This window comes from Anomalospiza imberbis, chromosome 18 (assembly GCF_031753505.1).
Source record: "Anomalospiza imberbis isolate Cuckoo-Finch-1a 21T00152 chromosome 18, ASM3175350v1, whole genome shotgun sequence".
Lineage (NCBI taxonomy): Eukaryota > Metazoa > Chordata > Aves > Passeriformes > Viduidae > Anomalospiza > Anomalospiza imberbis.
Genome location: NC_089698.1, coordinates 4137905 through 4163703, shown reverse-complemented (window position 1 = coordinate 4163703; position 25799 = coordinate 4137905). Strand labels below are relative to the sequence as shown.

The following is a 25799-nucleotide window of genomic DNA, read 5'->3' as shown; positions in this document are numbered from 1 at the left end:
TGGAGCAACCTGGGAGCATGGAAGGTGTCCCTGCCCATGGCAGGAGGTGGAATGGGATGGGCTTTAAGATGCCTGCTAACCCAAACCAGTCTGTAAACCTGATGGGGACTTGACATTTTACAGTGTGCCAGATCTGGATGCTGGACAAACTGATAATGGGTGTAATTAGCAGCTCCAGGGATTAGCAGGCAGTAACAAATTCAATCCGTAGGAAGCAGCGTGTCCCTTGGGAACTGGGCAAACTGGCCGTGCTGGGCAGATGATGGCTTGATAGGGAAGATTGTCATCAGCAAAGCCTCAATGCTCAGGCACCTGCTCAGGGCTGGAATTACCTCCTGGAGTAGCTTTTTTTTTTTTTTTCCCCTCCCCTTTTCACTTTAAATACTTAAAAAGCCCTCTGGTTTGTTGCTTCTTGCTGGAATCTGGATCCCCCAGCTGACTCAGGGTGTCTGCTTGGCATTTCCTTGGCATTTTTCATCATACCTGTGTGAAACAGATTGGTATCCTTCCTTCCAAGCTGGGAATGTGAGGTGACACGTTTTACTCAGGGTCTGGCAGGTCCTAGGCTGGGAATGCTTCTAGCACATACTACTTGTAGCATGTACTACTAAGTGGAGCTGTTGTTTTACACCTGCTTTAGGTATTTGCCCCAGCACACGTGTTGGGATGTGTACATGTGGATAAATGACCATTGTTCCACTTTTAATTTCTTACTTAATTCCCTTCTGCAGTACTTATATAATGATACCATATACTGGAGGCTGGCGGCCCAAAGCTGTCTCATTCAGAACAAGAGGTGTATTGCATTTTTTTAAAGTTTTCAGTGATAATTTTAAAAGTTTATTTGAATTTTTGGATCTGCTGAGATCAATTTGCAAGGCAGGAGAGAATCCTGAGCCAACTTAGGCAAACACAAGTTGCCAGACGTTCCTCTGCAATATATTCTGCTTTAGCACAGCCTGAAGGGTGGGCACAAAAGTCCTCTAGCTCAGTGTTGCTGTGCTTCCAGCATCTTTTTCTTGGCCACTGCCAGGAAAATTGCTCCTTTCTGGAACAATTTGTTCTGTGTGGTATTTTAAGGTGCTGCTGTTTAAGGTAGGTGCCCCTGGTTAGGGTCAGGCTACCCTGGGGTTATCTCTCCCTTCTTCCCTTGGCTCCCTGATGTTTCTTTGGGGGTAAAGGTTATCTTTTTGTTCTTTGTATCCCTGCTTTGCCACATCCATCTTCTGCTCTACTCAGGGTATTCTTAAGTGCTCTGCAAGCTCCCATAAAAACCAGCTGGGCTTATCTGGGTGTAATTCTGTTGTTTTGGCTGGGCTCCTCTGGAGCTGCTGGAAATGCCACAGGGATTCCCAAAGGACTGGAAGTGTGGGTTGCGCGTGCAGCAACGTGACTGTCAAGCCAACAGGTAAGTAAAGCTTAAAGGTCATCAAGGCACAGGCTGTAATTCTTCACTTGAAACCAGTTCTCCAGCTGAGAGCAGCCAGCTGAAGGTCCAAGAATTCCCCAAGCAATCAGCCTTTGCCCAGTGTTGGGGTGGGTGTGATTCTCCCTGTCAGGGAATCTCAGAGGTGGATGTGGGGCCATGGAAGTGTCAAGGACACAGGTAGGAATCTGAAATATGTCTTCACAGCCTAGAATGTTTATTAAAGCTCCTTAATAGACTAAATCCACTTCTCTAAGTTAATTTTTGGTTTCTTGCCTGCCCAGAGAAGTGAGAAAGGTGCTTTGTGTCACCCTCACAGTTTGACACCAAGTAGTGCCCCCTCATTATCATCCCACGACAGGGGAGTGACAAATCTGTAGGACAGAGGAAATGTGTTTCCTCTGTAGGACAGAGGAAATCTGCTAAAAGAGATGTTTGGGGGGCTGTCATTGGCGCCATGAGGCAGGGATTTAAAATCAAGTTAGCAGATTGAACTATCTGGATTTGAGTTTCAGCCTCCTCCAGCCCCATCCTCCCTCCCCCAGGCCTGATTTCAAATTGCACGTTACGGAAACAGGACGGAATGACAATGGTGCTCTTGGAATTATAGGCTGCTTGGCCAGAAGAGCTGGCAGGACAGCAAATGGAAATGTGGAGAAACACACGCCAGTTCCAACTGGGAGCACTGAGATTCATTTTGCAGCTTGTTTGTACTGCATTAAAATCCGAGATGTTGGCGTTGTCCGGCCCGAACCTCCCGCGTCCGGGGGTGAAGATGTTGTCTTGTCTTTGACAGTTCACCGTTGTTGGGGTTATTTTGAGAACATTAAAAGCAGTTCAGTGTGGGGGCCTCACCTGTTGGGTGGGTGTTGTTGAGAAGTGGAAGAAGGTGTTACTCAGGATGTGCCAGCCAAGCTCATTGTCACTTTTTGGAGCAGAGTGTGTCCACTCGAAATTCCAGTGTGATGGACCACGCTGCTCTGTGCTGTACCTCCAGTCTCCCTGAGATGTACTCCAGGGCTCCAGCCCATCCTGTTTGCTGTTACAGCAGGAGATGTGGTATTATCCATGAGGTGCTGCCGTTGCACTTGGTCATCCTGCTGCTCCCAGGTCACATTCCCCCAGGCAGCTCCTGCTTCTCTGCAGGCTCCAGGCAGGTCTGGCAGCTGTGCTCGGTCCAGCAGAGCTCGGAGCCGCTGTGGTCAGGCTGGGTCATGTGGAGAACACTGCTCCTCGCTTGGTCAGTCTGACTCACTCTTGGCCAGGCTCTTTGGGAGCCTTGGTTGTGCTGATCTGTTGTTTCTGCCTTATTCCAGAGTTGGGAGGAATGTGTGTCCCAGTTAATTTGGTGTTTGGAGCAGAGGGTTCTGCAGGTCCTGGTTCCTGATGGTGCAGTGCTCCAGGAGAACTGGGACCTGCAACCTTTTTTCTGTGAGTCTCTTTATCTCTTAAACACCTTTAATGTTTAGAATTTTTTCCTATGGATGCCAAGGGATGTTGCAATTGAGGAATAAAAACCACCCGGTCTATTCTGTTGGGGATTGGGCTGGAGCCCCTCTGCCATCGAGCCAGGCTGGGAGAGCTGGGAATGTTCACCTGGAGAAGAGAAGGTTCCAGGGAGACCTTAGAGCCCCTTCAAGTGCCTAAAGGGGCTCCAGGAGAGCTGGAAAGGGACTATGGACAAGGGACAACACCTTTTCTGTTAGAAAAAGGTCCTTGTTTGGTTGGTTGGGAATGTTGGGATCCGGTGGTGATTTGGTGAGAATTTCCTGAAGCTGTGCTGGGGAACAGCTCTTTTTCTGTTTGTAACCACCAACCTTTGCCAAAAAAAAAAAAAAAAAAAAAAAGCCTCCAGTGCATCTCAGGAATATGGTCTGGAAAACGCTGGCATGTAACCTTTGAGTGAGAGAGGAATCCAGCGGGTTGGGGCAGCAGCTCTGACCAGATTGCTACTTCCCTGTTAGCTCTGATAAGAGAACTAGGTCAGTGCTGGGGAGAAGCATTTTATCACTGGATTCCCTTTGCTGGAATCCTGGGAGAGCCATGTGCTCCTGCTTGTGTTTCCCTTGGGATCATGGTGTGGTCTGGAGGCCCTGTTCTTCCCTCCTCCCCATGGGTGTCAGGAGCATCCCTGGGGCTGCTGTGATGTCTCTGGCTGCAGCTCCTAGGGCTGTTGTTCAGGATATTGCTCTGTCTCTTGGCAGTGGATGGGATACAGTGTGCAAAGAAGCTTCTCTGATGTTTATTCCAGTGGAAAAGGAAGGATTTTTGGGGGGGATGATGTGAAGGGCCACAGCCTTCTGTGGTCGGTTGCTGGAACAGCAGTGTTGGAGGTGGGAGTGTGTGGGAGGTTTCCCTTTCCTTGTCCAGTAAAAAGCTTCTGTGGTGTCCAACCACTGTGCAACTGTCTCTGCTGGCAGCAAAAGCAGAAGCTGAAATGTGGGGATTACAGAATCCCAGAACGGTTTGGGTTGGAAGGGACCTTAAAGCTCATCTCATTCCACCCCCTGCCATGGGCATGGACACCTTCCATGCTCCAGCCTGGATTTGAATGCACTGAGGCACCTGGAATGTTCAATCCCTGCTCTCTTAGCCCTGTATTTTGTATGCTACTTGCCTTTATGAGATTTTGTCCTGAGTTTTAATCCTTTATTTTTATCTCCACTTTGCTCTCCTCTTTTCATTTTAATACCCTCTTATGTCCATCCTGTGGTAACATCCCTTAAAACATCCCCCATCACCTATGCAGCGGGGCAGCTTTAGTGCCAGCTGACAGAGGATGCTCTAAAAGATATAAACCCAAAAAAAGAGGTTGTTTGGAGGCTGCTGCTCCAGTGCAGCAGAACTCCCATTCCTGCTGGTGTCTCCCTTTGCTGGTTCCCAGTCACTCCTGCTGAATTATTTTGTGTAATGATTTTTGTGTGCGTTCATTGCTCTGCCTTTCTGGTAGATGACACAGATTAAATGAAGCCAGACAACGCTCTCAGTTCGGGGTAATGACTTTAACTGCGGCGTCCTTTTGTCACTGCAAATTATGGTCAATGATGTAATGCTGGATGTGGAGATACAGTGACAACGTGTGGGAGTGGTAAGATCATCCCAGAAGGGTTTGGCTTGGAAGGGAGCTTCAAGCTCATCTCATTCCACCTCCCTGCCACAGGCAGGGACACCTTCCACAACCAGGTGATTCCCCAAGAAGATGAATTGTATCCCTGGAAATCTTGAAGTGAAAATAGCCCCGGGGGGGAGATGTGAGATGAGCACACAGAGGTAAACCCTCAGGAAATAGAGTCCTTCTTGGTGATCCTGGGAGATTTGAGCTCTACAGGCACTTCTGACTCAAGAGTTCTTCATATTCTGAAGGTTTTCATACGATCATTTCAGGTTACAGCTCTGAAATCCAGAGTTGGATCAAGTGTTTCACAGGTTGCAGCCAACACCTTGCTCTTTGTCCAGAAGAGAAATTTCAGCTTATTCAAAGTTTGGGTTGTGTTACACTTTTGAATGTGCTGGGCTCCCCAGTTGAGATATAATCAAAATCCCTGGTAGTTTGTGGTTTAGGTTCCTATCCCAAAATAGAATCTTGCCAGTGGTAGAACAGCTGGAAATTTCAGTATTAAGTTCATATTCCAGCTTTTTGTCTTTAAAATGAAGTGAAATCAGATGGCAGGGTCTTGCTCAACCTAGGCTCAAATAACCAAAGACTGAAAATAATCTGCACACAAATATGATGTGTTTTGGAATTGTGACCATCTGTAGTAGTGTGCACCTTTGTTTTAAATAACTCTGAACAGCTGAAAACAACAGTTCTGTCAGCAATGGACTGGATATGGATTGATTGGAAAAGGGATACACAGAGGGAATAGAATTGTGTTTAAAGGCACAGAAACTGCATCAAGGCATTCATGGCTGTTCCCTTTTTCTGATGAGCTTTCATGTGAAGTTGTGGGGTGAGCTGAACTTTTTGTGGCCACTTGACATTTCTTCCCCCCACTTCCTTCTTTGCCCAAGTCTTGCAAGACTTTGTAACATGAGACTGAGTTCTTTGGCTCCATGGATACTTGGAGAGGGAGATGAAGTTCTCCAAGAGCTCCAAGTTCTCTCCATGGAGTGACAGGACAACAGGGAATGGGTTCAAACTGAACAAGGGTAGGTTTAGAGGAGATATTTGGAGAAATTGTTCCCTGTGAGGGTGGTGAGGCCCAGAGTGCTGAGAGAAGCTGTGGCTGCCCAATCCCTGGAAATGTCCAAGGCCAGGTTTGATGGGGCTTGGAGCAACCTGGGCTAGTGGAAGGTGTCCCTGCCCATGGCAGGGGGTAAAACTGGCTGAGCTTTAATGCCCCTTCCAACCCAAACCAAACCTTTCTGGGATTTTATTACACTGATTCCTCCTCCAGCCTTGCTGGTGACATACTGGTGACAGTGGTGGCAAGATTTCCCTGGAATAGGTGTGCAGCTGGACTGAGCCCAGAGCAGTGTGTGTCCCTGTCCCTGTGGCTGGGCATGGCCCTGGGTCACTGAGAACCCCAGAGCTTGCACAACCAAGGCTCTGGAGTGAAAAAATGCCAGAAGAGAGCGATTAGGAAATAACCTGGAGGTCTCTGTGCCTTTTCTCAGTGGGTGCAGCTCTTGGCTCAGTCCCTGCTCCCTTGGGCCCACAGCAGTGGGACAGAGCTGTCCTTGCCATGAGGAGCATGAGGGGATGGAGGTGTTTTAATGGCCTCAAACCCTCTGAATGCCTCTGTCCTCCCTTCCAGTGTGGCTCCATACCTTATCTTCCATAGCATGTTCAGAGTGCTCCAAGGAGGGAATTAGATTCCTTGTGGGCTTTTCTCTGGTGCTTTATCTCCATGATGGCCAACTAACACACTTCCTAGATTTTTTTGCAAAACCAGCTCTGAGCACAGAGATGATTTGCTGATGAGGTTTTGCTGATGAGGCTCAAGTGGCTCAGCCCAGCTGAGGCCACTGAGGCCTCACAGTTGGTACCTGGGAATCCTCTGGGCTTTCCCATGTTGCAGTTTCACCAGTGGGACTGTCCCCTGTCCCTGCTGACCCCAGCACCCCAGCCATCCTGTAACACCATTCATAATTGCTGCTGGTGCACTGCCTATAGAACCATGCAATTACTGAGGTTGGGAAAGACCTTTAAGATCATCAAGTCCAACTATTGACCTCTTAATTTTTATTTTTCTTAATCTGCTTCTCATTTTTTAACAATTAAGACTGGACCTTTTTCCCAAAGCTCCTCAGCAAGGCTCGGACTGGGAGTTTGGGGCTTCACCATCAACAGCTGCAACTTGACTTTTTCCACTTAAGGAAGAGCCTTTCCAGTCCCACCAAGTACCAACCTTTTATAAATGCTGTTCTCCCTATCCACTGGATTTGTATCTCCTCACCCCCCTTAACAGTAGCCTCCGGCTGTCTGACTTCAACTGGCCTTTTATTCCAATGCCTCCCTTTCCAGAAGGGATCACAATCACATGGGCTGAGCAGGATTTTGCCATTAGTGGGGGGTTTTCCTGTAAGTGTTCCCTAGCAGGATGCATTTCCTCTTGCATAAGCAGGCTGCAAACCCTCCGAAGCCACAGAAATCCATCTGTTGGATTCTTGAGACAGATAAATCCTTTATAAACAGGAAAATGGGCAAACTCATGGTAGCTCTTGTGACACATCGTGATGGGAGATCAGAAAGGAGTGCAATGAAAAGTATCCCTGTGCGAGCACGGCCGGCGGCATCCAGCCTTTCCAGGGTCCTTCAAAAGCTGCCACAAGGGCTGGGCTGTTCAGAGGGCACAGACTGGCAGATGAACCCAAAGTTTTGGTAAAATTCAGCTGGCAGTCACTCAGGGAGGGAATGAATAAGAGGTTTGAAGGCTCGTTCCTCTGTCCCCACCAAGATGCCGTGTGTGGCCGAGCGGGATCCAGGAGCTCAGCAGCCGTAGATCTGTCAGCACTTCTATTGTGGAGGCCTTTGCAGGGTGTCCAACGCTTCTGTTTTAATTTTGCTGAGGGTTGTAACTCTGGCAAAATTTAAAGGCCTTTCAGCTCCCAGTCAGGAGGTTTTAAATCCTCTAATCTTGCACTTTACCCCCCAAAAATATATTGTCTAGCAAGTGGATAGGGAGATGGTTCCTTAGCCAAGGTTTAACAGCATAGATAATGATCTAATGAACTTCTTATTTTAATCCCCATATTCCAAGTCCACTTCCTTAGAGAAGATCCTCAGCACAGCCCCGTTAGCCATGGATACACTTCCTTAGCCACTTGGGTATTTCCAAAGTCACTTCCCAAGGCTCCCTGAACCACCCAGGTCATCCTTTTGCAAGTGTGATAGAGGCTGAATCAGCCTTTCCTTAGGGTGAATCATCTCAGGTGTTGGTGTCTCACCTGATAATCCTAAAAGTGGCACAAAAAAGACATGGACCTGTTAGAGCAGGTCCAGAGGAGCCCATGGAGTTGCTCTGAGGGCTGGAGCCCCTCTGCTCTGGAGCCAGGCTGGGGGTGCTGGGAGTGTTCACCTGGAGAAGAGAAGGCTCCAGGGAGACCTTAGAGCCCCTTCCAGTGCCTAAAGGGGCTCCAGGAGAGCTGGAGAGGGACTTTGGGCAAAGGATGGAATGACAGGACAAGGGGAAAATGGCTTTAAGACAAAAGAGGATAGATTTAGATGGGATACTGGGAAGAAAGTCAAGTCTGTGAGGGTAGGGAGGGCCTTGCACAGAGAAGCTGTGATACCCCTGGATCCCTGGAAGTGTCCAAGGCCAGGCTGGGAGGTGTCCCCGCCCATGGCAGGGGGTGGAACTGGATGACCTTTCAGGTTCCTTCCAAACCATTCCATGAATTGGCCAAGCTTGGAGCTCCTGCCCGTGACTCTGCTGAGGGAACCTGCAGCAACCAAACTGAGCTGTGGATTTTCTTGGAGATGGATGAGGAGGAAGAGGAGAAGGGGGGGCATCCTTTGCACGGCAGGACTGAGAAGCAAAGAGGAGACTAAACACTCTTCCCATTTAGGGACAGTCTGTGGCAGGGCTAGGACTCTTTTTGGGGTGCTCAGGCTCCCCCTCCCCCGGTTGGGTTTTTCACCTGCTCTCCCTGGTGAGCTGAAAGAGCCGCAGTCGCTGCTCCTTCCAACCACCACCAGCACATTCCCCCCTCCTTCTCCTTGGAGAGCTGCCAGATCAAAATGGCTCTGATCCAACGCCAAGAATCACTCCCTTTGCTATGGAAATGAGCACTTGGAGGCTGCTCACCATGTGTTGATCAGAGAGTTCCTGCTAAGGATGACGAGCTGTAGGTGGGGAAGAGGGCAGGGAAGGTGTGTTCCAACAGATCCCTTTGGAACAAATAAGGATATTTTTGGAGGCATCTGAACTCTCTGCGTTTTTAAAAAGTCATTTATAGAAAACCGAATGATTACCCTTTGCATCAAAGGGTGAAAATGAGGGAAATAAAGTAGTTGGATTTCACCATGGGGTGAAGGGAGTTTCTCTTCTGTGAAAGTGGAAGGGGTGACAGATCCCCAGCATCTGATATTAGAAATGAACATTTTTTCCCGCTGTTCTGGTATTGATCAAGTGAAGAAGCGATACAATTATCCAAGTGATACAAATAATCCTTTGTAACCATCACACCTGAATTGCCAGCACTGGAGCAGCCACATTCCCAGCCCCCTGGCTCTGTGGGATGTGATTCCAGGCAATTTGCTGTGCTGGCTCAGCACGACAAGTTCAAACCTTCGCTTTACCTTCTTCCCAACAATCTGATTTTAATCTGGATTCACAGCAGGGTGGGAATGTTGCCAGGGGGTGAACACTCCTGGAAATCCACTGTGCACAAAGCAGGAGCCTTTTCCCTGCTCCTGGATGAGTTGTGCAGGCAGATGATGAAAAGAGCTTGCTGCAAAGGGTGGGGAAAGGCTGAGCTGGGCACGAGCTCCGGTGGTGTCACACTGGGCTTGGGAGAACATTCCCAATATCCTGGGGGTGGCCTGGGGTCACCTGGAATGGTGGGAAGATGGGGGTGATGCTGCTCTTGCACGGTGCTCACTGCCAGACCTGGCCATGGAGTCAGAGGTTCAGCTGAGCCTTCCCAGCTCTGGGAGGAGCCCTCAGGATGAAATTGTGTGACAGGGCTCGGAATGAGTCGACACAAATCAGTAACTGGGTGTGGAACTGCATTTTTTATGATGTGTCTTAACTGAACCTTGAGACTCCAGCGTTTCTTGTCACTTGGGCATCTTGGAGTTGAAATTCACCTTTTCTTTGTGCATGATTTGGTGAGGCTGGGATTGTGCTGGAAGTGTCCAAGGCCAGGTTGGATAGGAGTAGTGCAAGGTGTCCCTGCCCATGTCAGGGGGTGGAATTGGATGAGTTTTAAGGTCCCTTCCAACCCAAACCATTCCATTATTTTACTTAGTGCTCTCACCTGCTGGCTGGAGCTGGAGAGCAGCTCCTGGTTTATGACTTCCCATCACACTCCGGTGTTCCGGGGTGTGTCCAGCGTGGAACAGGCCTCTGATTTGTGCTCTGAGGGAAACAGTTGGCAGAAAGTCCCTTACACAATTCTAGTAACTGATGGAAGTAGGGAGGGAGCCTAAGTTCAGCTTCAATAGGACAGAAATAATTAACAATTTGCATATAGCTCTTTTCCGTGGACATCTTAAAACACCTCAGTTCTTCCCAAAAATTTTGTATTTAAAACCTATTTTTTTCTTGAACATTCTTAATTCTCTTTAAAATATCAGTATGGAAAAGGTACTGTGGGGAACCCCTACCTGCTCTCAGTGGCTGGGAATGACCATGGAGCATGAAGGTGTTCGGTGGCCTCCACCCCACACCTGGGACAGGCGTCCCCATCACAAAACTGACCCCAAATCTGCCTTTACTGGGCACACTGGTGGCTCCAGTGGCACTGATACATCCCTGTCCCAGCAGCTGAGCCGCTGTGCAAGTGACCAGTGCCAGTTCCCAAATGGGCTCTGGTGGAAAACAAACCCTCTGCTCCTTCTCCCTTATCTCTGCAGAACTGGAGAGTTTCACTGCAGAGCTGTCTGTTTCGTTAATTGGAACATTTTCCTCCTCTTCAAACACATTCCATGGCATTTCCCGGCTCTGATGAGCGCTTCCCTGCAGTTATCCCGCTTTTTGTCGTGGTTAATTTTTTATTTCACCTCCCAGACTACAAAACAGCCATCAGCACTCGGCGCTTCCCTGCGAAGCCTTTGCAGTCACAGACAGCCCTCTGAGCTTTCATCACGTTTGCAGCAGCCAGCCTGGGAGCAGGGATTCGGGATGGAGCCACATTCCCAGTCTCTCACTCCGGAGCATCGCGCTGGAGCGAGGAGCTCCGGGGACTGACCAGTTTTTCCCAGCCTCTCCATGTGCTTGGGGACCTTCTGGGAGGAGAGATAGAAGGTGGACTCTGGCTTATTTTTATTTTTCCCCTCTTTTTTTTTTGCTGTCCCTAGAGACTGGCACAGAAATATTTTTCCCATATGTAAAAGCAAGATGCTGTATGGAGGCTCCTCTTCTGCTCCCTCTTCTCTGAGGGACAAAGTCTGGGATGATGGGAAAAGCCCTTCCCAGATGTGAGGGCTCCGTGGGTTGTATCCCTCGTCCAGGGTTGGTGTTGTGCCTGTGTCTTCTCCCAGGTGCTGGAATTTTCCACACCAATTCCTTTTCCCTCTATTCTAACTCCAGCATTCTTAAAAATAATTTTTTCTCAAGAAATGCTACAGACACACCAAGTTAATTGGAGTCATTAACTTGTTTCCATTACTCCTTTCTGCCTAGGAAACTAATTTTTTTAGGGTGATTTTGGAGTTAGAAGAAAGAACTGGAAGCTAGGGAACATGTGGAACCACTTCACAGGAACACCGGATTTTGAGAGCTTGCGTTTTTATTTACATCTTCTGGACCCTGTCTGACTTGAAAGTAAACAAGTTCAATCCATGACTAGATTTATCCCTGAAAATATGTGGAGACTTGTCTAAAAACTGCTTTTGGGATTAGGAACTTCCTTTACGGCAGTCAGGGAACACATTTACAGTGGGGAAATTAATGCTTAACTGGCAAATTCTGTAAAAGCCCCCTGGAAATGCAGTTGGGTTGGTTGGGTGCTAAACAACCCGAAATTTTAGTTAATATAAGAAGAAAAAGGCAAAGCTGGCTGAGAATTTGGCAGAGAATTTGGCAGGTCTTAAGGTGGATGTGGAAGTGTCCAAGGCCAGGTTGGATGGGGCTTGGAACAACCTGGGATAGTGGAGGGTGTCCCTGCCCATGGCAGGGGGTGGAATGGGATAAATTTTAAGGTCTTTGGTGCCAAGAGGACGGTGCCAGACTCTTTCCAGCAGTGCCCAACAACAGGATGAGGAGCAATGGCCATAAACTAAACCATGTGGAATTTCACCTCAGCGTGAGGAGGAACCTCTTCTCATGGAGGGTGGCCGAGCACTGGAACTGCCCAGGGAGGGTGTGGAGTCTCCCTGTCTGGAGCAATCCCAAACCCACCTGGATGCATTCCTGTGTCACCTGCTCTGGGTGACCCTGCCGTGGAAGGGGGCTGGACTGGGTGATCTCCAGAGATCCCTTCCCACCCCAACCCAATTTGGGATTCTTCCAACCCAAACCATTCCACGACTCTACAAACAGCGAGCGAATCTGTGTTTCCGCATTGCTGAAAGCGCGGCCGTGAAGCTGATGAGACCATCCGGTGTTGATCCTTGTCCAGGAATCTCCTGGACAACCAGGACATCCTTTCCCTGGAACTGACCCTCTCCTTTTGCATCCGTGTGCAGACACGATGAGGCGGGTGGTACGACAGAGCAAATTCCGGCACGTCTTCGGCCAGGCGGTGAAGAACGACCAGTGCTACGACGACATCCGCGTGTCCCGCGTCACCTGGGACAGCTCCTTCTGTGCCGTCAACCCCCGCTTCGTGGCCATCATCGTGGATGCCAGCGGTGGGGGAGCCTTCCTGGTGCTGCCTCTGCACAAGGTAAGTGCTGCTGGAATGTTTCTTGAGTTACCTGCTCGGCTGTGCTGTCATCCCGGCGTTTCTTTGGGAATAATGAAGGGCTGTGGTGACAACGGCTGCTCAGTGGTGCCATGTATGAATGTGTTTAATGTCTGTAATCAGTCTGATGCTTTCTGTACATTAAACACAACAAACAAGCTGTTTGCTTGACTCATCTGAGCTGATTCTGGCAGAATTTTCCACGTAGAATCGTAGTTTGGAAGCCTCTTTATGATCAAGTCTGGTTTTTCTACTGTCAGGGATTCAGCTTTTTTTTTTTTTGAACCACTTGAATCAAATTGCTCCTTGCAGAGTTAAACCAGGGACCACCTAAGCCCAACTGCTCCTTGAGAGTTAAGCCAGGAACTATCTGAGCCCAGTTGCTCCTTGCAGAATTCATTCGTGAATGCATCTGAGCCCAGTTGCTCCTTGCAGAATTCATTCAGGAATGCACCTGAGCCTAATTGCTCCTTGCAGCACCACATTGGAGGGAAGCAAAGGAATGAGCTGGTTCCAAGAAGGGCATTCCTGTTGCCCCTGGTCCTGCATGGAAAGGTCATATCCATCTTCTGGAGGAGATTCTTCTCGTCTCTTTCTGTAATGCTTAACCAGCAAATTCTTGTGCTCAAAAGACTTTTTTTGCAACATTCTTTTCTCCATGACCCTCAAACTCCTCTCTTAAGCCTGTGGTTAAGTTGTCCTCAGTCTGTCATCAGCCCTGAGCTGCTTTCCCAGCTCCACTTCCAGATCTGCCCTGTGGAATACAGAATTAGTGCCCAGGATTCAGCACAACTTCCCACCCGGCCAGGGCAGCGACGTCTCCATCGTGTTAAGCAAAGCCAAACCCCAACCTCCCAAAATAGCTCAGTTTGCTGCTCTGATGAGCAGCCCTTCCCTGCTTAGGGCTCATCCTCAGGCCACGTGTCCTCCTCCTGCCTGGGTCACGCGTGGTGGCACAGCCCTGAATTAGGAATTCCTCGTTCAGCTTCATCACAGCACAGATGCTGACAGCTGGGGATGTGCATCCTTCTTTTCCTCTTAAATCCCAATGTTTGGAGCAGAGATCAGATGAGGGAGATTGGGGGTTCAGCCTGAGGAGAAGGAGGCTCAGGGGGGACCCTTCTGGTTCTCCACAAGTCCCTGACAGGAGGGGGCAGCCAGGGGGGTCAGGCTCTGATCCCAGGGAACAAGGGACAAACCAAGGGACAGACAGAGGGAGAGGGAACGGCCTTAAGTTGTGCAAAGGGAGGTTTCGATTCGATATTGTGGAAAAATTCTTCATGGAAAGGGTTGTCAGGCATTGGAAGAGGCTGCCCTGAGCAGTGATGGAGTCCCCATCCCTGGAGAGATTTTAAAGCCTCGTGGATGTGGCACTTGGGGACGTGATGGCCTTGGCAGTGCTGGGGGAACAGTTGGACTCAGTGGTCTCAGAAGGCTTTTCCAACGTTAATGATTCTATGATTCTGTGTTTTCTCAGTCCCTGGCAGAAATTCCTGCTAATTCTGAGTGCCCTTTTGCATTTTTAAGTGCCATCTTTGGCGTAATGTTCACATCCATTCTGTTCTTCCTCCCACTCTCTTATTTATCACTGCCTTGGTGCCCTCAGCTCCATTCCTGCCTTCCACAGGCATTTAATATCCACATCTAAGGAGGTTCCATGGGAAGCTGGAGGAGTTGTGGCCCTCATCCCCAGCCTGACACGTTCTTTTGCAATGCAGTGCTTTGCTGGCTCTGTTTTAGCCAGTTCCTGTGTTCCGCATTATTTTTATAGCCTGGGCTGATGAAATTGTTCCTTTAGTTCCTTCAACACCCTAAATAACATTTGGGTTTCTCTTTGAGCCTGTTTAGTACAGATACTTATTAAGCTCCCCGCAGCAAAATCCTTGTTGTTATAGTCAAAGAAAAAAAAAAATCCATTTTCAGCCGTGGGTTTGGGCTGATTTTAAAATTGAGCCATAAAAATACACTTGCTGCATTTCTGCAGGGGAAATGTCCCATAATGACATCGTGGCTGCTCAAACCCAGTGCTTTGCGGCTCACTGGGATTTACCTGGGATGTGGCTGACCCTTCCTGCGGGGTGAGCACAGAAAAGGGGAGATTTTACTCGTTTTAATGTGCTTTTCTTGCCAATTTTCAGTGATATTACAGGGTTTTGTTGTGGCCGGGATTTGTCGCTGCAGGGCTGGTGGCTCCCGGCGCTGGGCGGGAGGTCTGGGGGTGTTTTTGGGGCGGGATGAGCCCCCCCGGGACCCCGCTCCCCGCACCCATGTGCTCGGGGTGGGGTGGGGGGGGCGGAGGGACACCGGCGGGAGGGACAAGCCCCGCCCCTCCCCGCAGGCCCCGCCCCCCCGCGCGCGCGCACCCGCGCCCGCCGCAGCGGCACTGCGGCGGCCGCGGCTTTTTACCTTATATGGTCATGGCAGCGCTCGCGGCCGCCGCGCTGATTGGCGGGGGCGGGGACACGGCGCGGCAAGTGCGCGGGAATTAACCCGTGAGCGCGGGAATTCACCCGTGAGCGCGGGAATTAACCCGTGAGCGCGGGAATTCGTTAACCCGTGTGCGCGGGAATTAACCCGTGAGCGCGGGAATTCGTTAACCCGTGAGCGCGGGAATTCATTAAACCGTGAGCGCGGGAATTAACCCGTGTGCGTGGGAATTCATTAAACCGTGAGCGCGGGAATTCGTTAACCCGTGAGCGCGGGAATTCGTTAACCCGTAAGCGCGGGAATTCGTTAACCCGTGAGCGCGGGAATTCGTTAACCCGTGAGCGCGGGAATTCATTAACCCGTGAGCGTGGGAATTCGTTAAACTGTGAGCGCGGGAATTCGTTAACCCGTGAGCGCGGGAATTAACCCGTGAGCGCGGGAATTCACCCGTGAGCGCGGGAATTCGTTAACCCGTGAGCGCGGGAATTAACCCGTGAGCGCGGGAATTCGTTAACCCGTGTGCGCGGGAATTCGTTAACCCGCGTGCGCGGGAATTAACCCGCGTGCGCGGGAATTAACCCGTGTGCGCAGGAATTAGTTAACCCGTGTGCGCGGGAATTAGTTAACCCGTGTGCACGGGAATTAACCCGTGAGCGCGGGAATTCATTCACCTGTGAGCGCAAGAATTCACCCGTGAGCGCGGGAATTCATTCACCCGTGTGCGCGGGAATTCACCCGTGTGCGCAGGAATTAACCCGTGTGCGGGGGAAGTGAATTAACCCGTGTGCGTGGGAATTAACCCGTGTGCACGGGACTTCATTAACCCGTGTGCGCAGGAATTAATTAACCCGTGTGCGCGGGAATTAACCCGTGTGCAGGGGAATTGAATTCACCTGTGTGCGCGGGAATTCATTAACCACGTGTGCGTGGGAATTAACCCGTGTGCGCGGGACTTCATTAACCCGTGTGCGCGGGAATTCATTAACCCGTGTGTGCGGGAATTCATTAACCGGTGTGCGCGGGAATTAACCGGTGCGCACGGGACTTCATTAACCCGTGTGCACAGGAATTCATTAACCCATGGGTGCGCGATATAACCCGTGTGTGTGTGTGCGCGCGCGCGCGAATTAACCCCTGTGCACCCACGTCCCCGCCGCGTCCCTGTCCCCACGTGCTGCTGAGGGCCTCTCCGGCCTCCCGCGCCAAGTGGGAGACGCAGGGGCTGCATCCTCTTTCCATCCCCGCAGCTCCCGGAGTAGCCGCAGCCAGCGCAGCCGAGCCGGCTTTGCTGGCTGTGGAAATGCTTTGTCTGAACTTCCTGTTTTCTTGCACGCACATGTGCACGGGCTTTGCCAGGAACTCGCCATTCCCATGCTCCGGCAGGAGCTGCTGAGCATCAGACAATCTAATTCCCACAGGTTGCTTGGTCTGGGGGGTTGGCCTCTGTTGGAATGAGCCACATAGTTTGGAAAAGCTGTAATTCCTCTAGGTCAGGGCTGTGTAGGTGATAAGAGCCAGGGTAATCAGCATTAACTCTGCTCACCAGGGAAGGAGCTGGATGCTTCCCTGCTTGTCTTGGGCTGTGGTTGTAGAGTTGTTTTTTTCTGAGGCTTGTCCCAGGGAAAGCTCTGGGTACACAGGGAAGGTACCAGATAAAAAATTCTCTGGGTTTCCTGATATGTTGGGAAGGATGACTTGGAAACACCTGGATTCAGGGAGTAGTTCTGGTGCTGGATCTGTGCTCCAGCAGAACTGGAGAAAAATTTTTTTCCTGTCCTCAAAAAATCTTTGCAGTTTTTATCTGCACAGAAAAACCTGCTGCAAATGTTCCTTTTTGTTTGACTTCATGCAGAAAGATCCGTTCAGCCACGAGTTGTGTTACGTAAGGCCTTTACCAGAGGTTTATTCAGTTCCTTTTGGATATAGCTTTTATTAGATTTTCCATTTTCCTGATTCCTTCCTGCACCCCCTTCACACCAGCAGCATTCCTGCAGGATCTGGGATCAGATGGTGCCCTGAGAGGCAATTAGCATGTGGGTGGGGGCGTGCACACCTCGGGAATGATCTTCTCCAAGGAATATGTTGTTCTGCAAGTGACAGGCCTTGGTGTTCATCCATGGCATATGAGAGTTGTTAAGCAGCTCTTCCCAATTCTTATTCCACCAGGAAGGATTTGGAGGAAAGAAAAAAATCTTTTTCTGAACTGTGTGTAGAGTAAAATCAGGAGGTTTTTGCTGTGATGGGTTTATTGAGCCTTTCCTGCCATTTTAGGGGGAGTGTGATGGATTTTGTCCTTTTATTTCACCTTAGATTTTTCTCTATAAAAAGAAGTTTATATTTATCATTGTCAGCTTGATTCCAGTGGATCATCAGGTTCTAATGCAGTAGGGAAGAGAGTGCAGCAGAGGGGCTAATGGATCTCATTCCTCCAGGGAAAAAAGCAGCAAATTCCATCCCCTGTTTTGCAGTAAGAGGTTTGTACAAGTATCTCTGCAATTTTAAGGTTTTGTCCAATAATGGAAATGAAAGTTGTACTTGGTGGAGCCCTGGATCATCTGTTCCCAGCTCGTGGGGATGATCCCCGTGGATCCCTGTCTCCTTGCCCAGTAGCTCTGCTCTCTCTGGGTGGGTGCTCATCCTCTGAACAGCAACAGAGTTTTTTCAATTTATCCAGAGCCCTCAGCTTCTGGGATACCCATTGGCTTTCCTGCAGTTGGGAAGGAACAGAGGGATGAACTGCTTTGGAAATCATATTTTGGAGAGGGAGAAAAGCACTACCTCTCTGCCTTTTAATTGTAATGTCATTTCTGGGACAGATATCCATGGAAATGCTGGAGCTATGCTGCACTCCCAGCTCCTAGCGATAGGATTTTGCAGGTTGGGTTAGCTGTGAGGACTGTTTGTGTTGGTTTGGTTTTTTTTTTTATCTCCTTTTTAAAGCCAGCATGTGTCCATTCTGTGGCAGCCTGGGATGGAATCACAGAATCATGGAACCCTTGAGGTTGGAAAAGGCCTCCAAGCTCATCAAGTCCAACCTTTGAACCACATCACAAAATGCCCCAACTGCTTGTATTTTAACATTTCCAGGAATGGTGACTCTCTCACTTCCCTTGGCAGTCTCTTCCATGCTTCACTACCCTTCCAGTGAAGAAATTTTCCCCAACATCCAATGACACAGCCCTGCAGCTGCCAAGGTGCCAACGAGAACGGGAGCACTGCTCTTGGGGATTCTTGGAGAGCACAGTGGCCTCTTATTGCCTGACTTTCCAGTGGATCTTTTGGGAATAAAACTTCCTAATCTTCCAGATTAGTTCTGGTTGCCTGGCCTGGGCTGTGGGGTGACTGATGGCTGCTGGGTATGGGCAGGAGCTTCCATTTCAGCCCAGTTTTCCCCCACGTGCCTCCTCCAGGCCCAGCTGCTGCAGCCAGAGATGGAGGCTCAGTGCTCAGAAGCTCCCTGGATGAAACTTAGGAGTTTTTTTAAAAGTCCACAATTTAAAGAAAAGAGGAGCATTTTCTCTAGCAGAGAAAAGGTGCAGTCGGCTGAGGCTTCAAACTTTGCAGTTGTGACCTGATTTCCTTCCTCAAACTTGTGCAGAGGGGGGAGCTGCTTTGGCTTGTGCAACTCGATGCCACTTCCCTAATTTAAATGGAGATTTCAAGGAGCACAGCCATGGGCTGGGGAAGCAGCTGTTCTCCCTGATATTTTTACCATAATCCATGAGCTGTTTCCTGCCACCAAATGCCCTTTTCTGGCAGAGAAACGATCACAAGACACTCAAATTAATTCATAAAACTCCCACTTTTAGGAACAGTTTTCTTGTGTTGCTTATCCATCCCTTTTGGATATAATCATATTTTTTCTTCTCATCTGTCACTTTTTTTCTAGTCTGGGTTTAATATTTCTGATTTAACTTTTTTTTCCCCCTGATCTGGGATACATTAGATAGATTAAAATTTAATTTTAATAATTAAAATTAATTTAATAAGGCAAATTTGCCCCTGCTGAAACACCTGAATATTGAGGGTGTGTTCAGTCAACACCAAATTTATTAAAAATCCTCAAATTCACCTTTTGGACCAACATTTTATAAAATACAACTCCAGATTTCAAAAGTTATCAGGGATGTGTCAAACCACGGCCCCAGTGGATTATGAGAAGGAATTAATTTCTTAATTTTAAGCTGTGCATCAGCACTTGAGATTTATTTTAAATCCTCTCCTAATTATAAGATTACATTTTTCCAAATAAATAAATAAATCCCCAAACCTGGGAGCATTAGAATAGCATGGAAACACACCCAGCTGCCAGCCACATTGCCAAACCTCGTGGTGTTCTGCTGGTGTTGCAAAGGAGTTGTGTTGAAAACCATGGGATTTGGTGATTTTGCAGCCCGGTGGGTTTTTATAACCCTACTGCAGCTTTCCCTTTTGGCAAATCCCCTAAAACACTGATTTTTCCAGCTTTTCTGAGCACAGTACAATGCTGGGAATTGGGGTTCCCTGCTCCAGGGGGCTGAGTGCTGCCGGGAGGGGGAATCTGGTGGATGGAATTTGCAGAAGCGGTGCTGAGAGGTGGTAAAATACAGCCCTGAGTTCAAAGCTGCCCACTGCTCACGCTGAGGGGTCAGCCCTGGCGTGGTGCTGTGGGTGGCTGTCCTGTGCTGTCCCCACAGTGCCTTGGGAGGGTCTCTGGTGGAGGCGTTGGTGACGAGGGGCGGATGCGGCGCCGAGCTCTCGGAACGTGCTCAGGAAAACACCGTGGTTTCCTCTGCTCTGCAGAGACCGTTTGGTGCCTCTGACCACAAGGCAGGAGCTTCTCTCACAGGGCTGGGGCTCCAGCAGCACCTTTATGTCCTTATTTAGTCTTGTTCTGATGGTTGCTGCTCGTTTTTGTGCATCCCCAAGGCTGGCCAAGGACCGGACGTGGCTCAGGGCTCTGGGCTGGGTGGCAAGGTGGGGATTGGTCACAGGTTGGATGATCTTGGGAGTCTTTCCAACCTGAATGATTCTGGGATTATTCCTGGAATCTGGTGAGCAGTAGAGTCTCTCCTCTCATGCCCAGGTGAAGATGTTGATGCCCCTGGGCTCTTCATCTCCCTGGGATTGTCTTCCTCTGCCAGATCCCAGGGAGCTGCTGTGTGGGACGTCTCCTGCTCTGCTTTGTCCTCTCTTCCTTGGTTTGATAATTCTTTGTGGATAAACAAGCTTGAGGTTGCTGCCTCTCCCACACTGCTGATAAATAGCATCTCCTTTCCCCGTCCTGCCTGTCTGTTCCCCGTTGGAAACGGGGTTTGGTGTCACTCTCCAGATGCAGGTGGGGACAGGGGGATGTTTGTAGGTGATGCACAGGGAATTCTGCCCCTCTGCCCTGCTCAGGTGAGACCCCACCTGCAGCAGCTCTGGAGTCCCAGCACAGGAAGGACGTGGAACTGTTGGCGAGAGTCCAGAGGAGGCCACGGAGATGCTCTGAGGAGCCAGGCTGGGAGAGCTGGGAGTGTTCACCTGGAGAAGAGAAGGCTCCAGGGAGAGCTCAGAGCCTCTCCCAGTGCCTAAAGGAGCTCCAGGAGAGCTGGAGAGGGACTTGGGACAAGGCATGGAGGCACAGGACATGGGAGAATGGCTTTAAGATAGAAGGGGGTAGATTTAGGTGGGATACTGGGAAGAAATTCCTGACTGTGAAGGTGGTGAGTCCCTGGCTCACGTTGCCCAGAGAAGCTGTGGCTGCCCCTGGATCCCTGGAAGTGTCTAAGGCCAGGTTGGATGAGGCTTGGAGCAGCTTGGGATGGTGGAAGGTATCCCTGCCCATGGCAAGGGGTGGGACTGGATGATCTTGAAGGTCCTTCCAACACAACCCATTCCATGATTCTGGAAGCTCTGCTCCTTAGGGAAGTGCAGGATCCTGGTTTAAGAGCCAAGCTCTGTGGCAGGTGGTGGGAAGCAGCTCCTGTGTGTCACTGCTGTCACAGGCTCTTGGCTGCTCCTGCTCAGGCGTTGCAGGTTAATCATGATCAAAACTGAAAGGTGAAGTTTGGGGTTTAATTTGCTCAAATTGCATTTTTTGGCCTCCCCACAGTAATAAATGACTGTAAAGGCCCAAAACTGAACTGACAAGTGTTTGTGCAGCCTGGAAATAGTTACCAGGGGCTCCTCCTGGAGGATCCCACTGATTCCTACCAGGGAGCCAGAACAGTCAGTCCCTGACATTTTGCATTATTATTCCTATTTTTCCATTTTGGTTCAGGCCTGTATTTGTCTGTGGCCTGTCATGTGCCTTCTGCAGTTCGTGTGCTCTGCATGGTTCTTCTTTTAATTGGGTAAATTAAAATGGATGAATTCTACATGGCAGTTGGGTGTATTAATTTTTAAAATCCTATTTCACATTATGGCATCCAAGAGGGATTACACAGGCTTTAATTTTTGAATGGCAGGTTTATGGCTTTTCATCTACAACTCTTCCCCTTTTAATAATTCCAAAAGCAGCTGAATCACTGAGTCTTTTTTTTTTTTTTTTTTTTTGAAGCCTAAATTTGGCCTTTTAGGAGCTAGTGGGATCTTTTGGGATCAATATCTTGTTTTGCTGTTTGTGTAGGGCTTCAGGTCAGTCATCCTCAAAAGCCAACATCCAGCATTATTCTGGTTACCAGCCTTGAGTAGGAGCAGGCTCCCACATGAAGCAGGGTGGGAGGCATAAATTAAGGAATGTCACCTCCAAGGTTGGGGAATGTTACCATCCAATGGCACAAGTGGCATTCCAACCATTTCTTCTGCATGTTTAAACACAAAAGAAGACGACCCCATCCCAGACCTCTCCCCGCTGTGTCTCTTCTCCCATCACTCATCATGAAAAGGTCATTCCCTGGAAACAAAACCCCATGGAGCAGGACCAGGGGTGTGGCTGTGGAAGTGGAGGAGTCTCCTCCTCACCCTGCTGCTACTGCTGTGCATCTTCAGTACTGCAAATATTGCTTCCCTTGTGTGCAAGGCCTGGCCAAGAGGGAGAAGGATGATGTGATTTTCCCTTTCCTTCTTTGTGGAATCAGCTGTTGGAGGGGATCAGGTGCTTCAGGATCTTCAGGGGCTCCTCAGCAAAATGTAGACCCAGGGGCAGAATTGGTGTCTCAGCATCAGCTGGGTTGGCATCACTGGATTTGTGCCAGTTCAGGTTTAAGTGGCTCATTAGCTCATTTTCTTGGAAATGTTATCCCTGTAGGGAGCTTGGCATTGGTGGCCCTGGTCCCCTGGCCATGGAGGGGCAGGTGTGGCTGTCACAGTCCATGTTGGCAACATTTATTCCTCAAAACAATTTTCCTCTGCACAACTGCATCCTAAAATCTTCCCATCCAAGCAAAATCCTTCTGTTTTAAGAAACCAGGGACACCTGGTAAATTCAGTGACCAGCAACATCCTCCAATGACATTTTTAGCTTGGTTGCCTTCAGCTATCTCTGCTGGGAAGCACAGACGAAACCAGAGCTTTGCTCTTCCCAAAAAGTTGGGGTGGAATAAGGCATGGTATGGCAGCAGGTGCTGAGATGTGGGATCACAACCCTGCTGTGCTGGATCTCTGAACCCTTTCCTTTGCTCTGTGGGGAGTTTCCAGCTCGTTGATGCTGGAGAAGAGCTGCTGCTCTGTTTCCTCTGCTGATCCATGAGTTCAAATCTCGTGGAATTGTGGATATGAAAAAGCAAACCAAGGGTTGGCAAGCACCTTCCTTCAGGATATCACAGCTCTCTTCTTCTTCTTCCCTCCAGACAGGCAGGATTGACAAGTCCTACCCCACAGTGTGTGGCCACACGGGGCCGGTGCTGGACATCGACTGGTGTCCCCACAATGACCAGGTCATCGCCAGCGGCTCCGAGGACTGCACTGTCATGGTGAGTGTTCCTTGTGGGGTGGGCTTTGCTCCCTGCTGGAACTCCTGCTCCAAAGGACACTGGAGGTGTCCCCAGGAACCTTCTGTTCCAAGGTGAGGTGAGGGCAGAGTCATTGTGGAAGGGTTTGAGTTGGAAGGGACTTAAAGCTCATCCCATTCCAACCCCTGCCATGGGCAGGGACACCTTCCATAGACCAGGTTGGTCCAAGCCCTGTCCAACCTGGCCTTGGACACTTCCAGGGATGGCCAAAATATGCCAGGCCCTCACCACTCTCAGAAGGGAAGAATTTTTTCAATTTTTCATTCCCCTGGGCATTTGTTTGATGTTTGGGAAGAGGAATGAGAGTGCCAGTCTGTGGTGAGGTGTTCTGATTTGTTGAACTTTGTGAAGACAGGTGGTTCCTTACCTCAAATATCCCAATGGATGTAGAAGTGGGTGTTGGGAAGAGGTAGGGATTGGAAGGGAATGAGCCCAGCAGGCTCCAAGATTCCTTCAACCCTTGATTTAAGGAAATCACTTGAAATTTTCCCTGTATCTCCAAGTTTTGAGCAGGTGTCAAAAGGGCTTTTTTTAATAAATAAATAAAAATAATCTCCCAAATTCTGCACCTGCCCACCTTGGATTGAGACCTGTTTTAACTCAGTGATAGCCCAGCTGGGCTCGCTCCGTGACGGATGTGGAATCCCGTGCATGCAAACACAGCAGAATAAGTGAAAGAAAATCCTTGGAAGATGAAATAATGCCAAATAACTCCAGGGATCTTTGGCCATATTTAGAAATGCTGTAGGCTGAATGTTATATTGAAATCTTATTATAGATCATGTCAGATAAATTCCTTTGCTTCTGTTCATCGTTAAAATGTTTGGGAGGGGATTCATCCCAAGAGGCTTTTCCTGGGACAGCTCTTGCCTGTGATCTCTCCGTCTTGGAAGCTGAAACATGTTAACAAAACGGGCTATATTTAATATTAAACAAAACAACAACTTCTGTGTTAGCAACTCTCACTACTGGGCTGGAACTGAGCTTTGGAAGGATGCAGGAATGTTTCTCCAACCAGAATGTAGAAGGGCTGTACATTGGGAATGTTTCTGAAATGTGAGCATCAGTGAAGGCCCAGAGCTGCCTCCTTGGAGGCAAAATAAGTCTGTAATCCAAGTGCAATGAGAAATATGTTGGGAGGCTCCAGAGGGACTGAATTGTGGAGAAAAACTGACAGAGTTCAGTTACAAGTTGTCCAAGTGGACAAGCTCTCTCCCTCACACCAGCCCAAATCCACTTTTTCCCTCACACCATCCTGATGTGGACACAAACTGCAGGAATCTGCACCTCCCACTTGACTCTGGGGATTCTCCACACATCCCAAGGTGGGGATGAGCTTCCCATCCATCCCTGGAGGCAGCACCCATGTGGGAAGGAGGGTGGAGCAGGGTGGAGCTCTCTGGGGGTTTTGCACCCTCGTGGTCATGTTTGGTGTGACCTGTCTGGAGTGGAAGGGGAAATAGGTGAGTCCTTGCTGCACTTCCAGGATCAGGGATGTGCAGGGTTTGGAAGGTGCTGGGGGTGTGTTAGCTGGAGGTTTGGAATGGGAGATGATGGATCCCAAGTCATTCGGGACAGTTGGGAACTGCACTGGTGTGTAAAGAACACCCCTGCCTTGGACTTGTGGGAATGAGCTAATGAGCTTTCCCAATTTTAATTGCTTTTCTGGCCTGGCATGGATAGTTCAGTGTCCTGTTTTCCTGGCCAAAGGGTTTGGGTCCTGCTTCTTGAGCAGCCTGAGCAGAATAAACCCAGGGAGCTTTACAGGACACGTGGCTGTTCATGGGCTCCGAGCTCTGCCGCGGGGAGACACGGAAAAGTGACGTGGGGGATTCTGTGGCAATTCCAGCTGCTGGAGAAAAGACCTTGCTCTTAAAGACCATCTGTGCCCTGGCACTCAGGGATTTAGGATCTCACCCTCTGCCATAAGAAATCTCAGCTAAGTCAGCCAGACAAGAGTAGATTTGGGATGGCGTGAGGGAGAGAGCGTGGATTTGGGATGGTATTGAGGGACAGAATGTGGATATGGGATGGTGTGAGGGAGAGAATATGGATTTGGGATGGCATTGAGAGAGAGAATGTGGATTTGGGATGGCATTGAGAGAGAGAATGTGGATTTGGGATGGTATTGAGGGAGAGAATGTGGATATGGGATGGTGTGAGGGAGAGAATGTGGATTTGGGATGGCATTGAAGGAGAGAATGTGGATTTGGGATGGTATTGAGGGAGAGAATGTGGATTTGGGATGGTATTGAGGGAGAGAATGTGGATATGGGATGGTGTGAGGGAGAGAATGTGGATTTGGGATGGTATTGAGAGAGAGAATGTGGATTTGGAATGGTGTGAGTGTGAGGGAAGGAGCATAGATTTGGGATGGTGTGAGGGAAAGAGCATGGATTTGGGACAGTGTTGAGGGAGAGAATATGGATTTGAGATTGTATTCAGAGAGAGGACATGGATTTGGGATGGTATTGAGGGAGAGAATATGGATTTGGGATGGTATTGATAGAATATGGATTTGGGATCGTATTGAGGGAGAGAATATGGATTTGGGATGGTATTGATAGAATATGGATTTGGGATGGTATTGAGGGAGAGAATATGGATTTGGGATCGTATTGATAGAATATGGATTTGGGATGGTATTTGTAGAATATGGATTTGGGATCGTATTGAGGGAGAGAATATGGATTTGGGATCGTATTGATAGAATATGGATTTGGGATGGTATTGATAGAATATGGATTTGGGATCGTATTGAGGGAGAGAATATGGATTTGGGATGGTATTGATAGAATATGGATTTGGGATGGTATTGAGGGAGAGAATATGGATTTGGGATGGTATTGATAGAATATGGATTTGGGATGGTATTGATAGAATATGGATTTGGGATGGTATTGAGGGAGACAATATGGATTTGGGATGGTATTGATAGAATATGGATTTGGGATCGTATTGATAGAATATGGATTTGGGATGGTATTGATAGAATATGGATTTGGGATCGTATTGAG

At 49.1% G+C, this 25799-nt stretch overlaps 1 protein-coding gene across 1 annotated transcript in view; it reads left to right on the top strand.

Moving 5' to 3' along the window:
- Nucleotides 1–25799, top strand: part of CORO1C (coronin 1C) — a 41254-nt gene that overhangs the window by 4706 nt on the left and 10749 nt on the right. The window contains exons 2-3 of the mRNA XM_068208611.1: nt 12222–12421; nt 22621–22743. Of these exons, the coding sequence (XP_068064712.1) occupies nt 12227–12421; nt 22621–22743 (318 nt within the window). The 5' untranslated portion in view covers nt 12222–12226. The remainder of the gene's footprint in view (nt 1–12221; nt 12422–22620; nt 22744–25799) is intronic.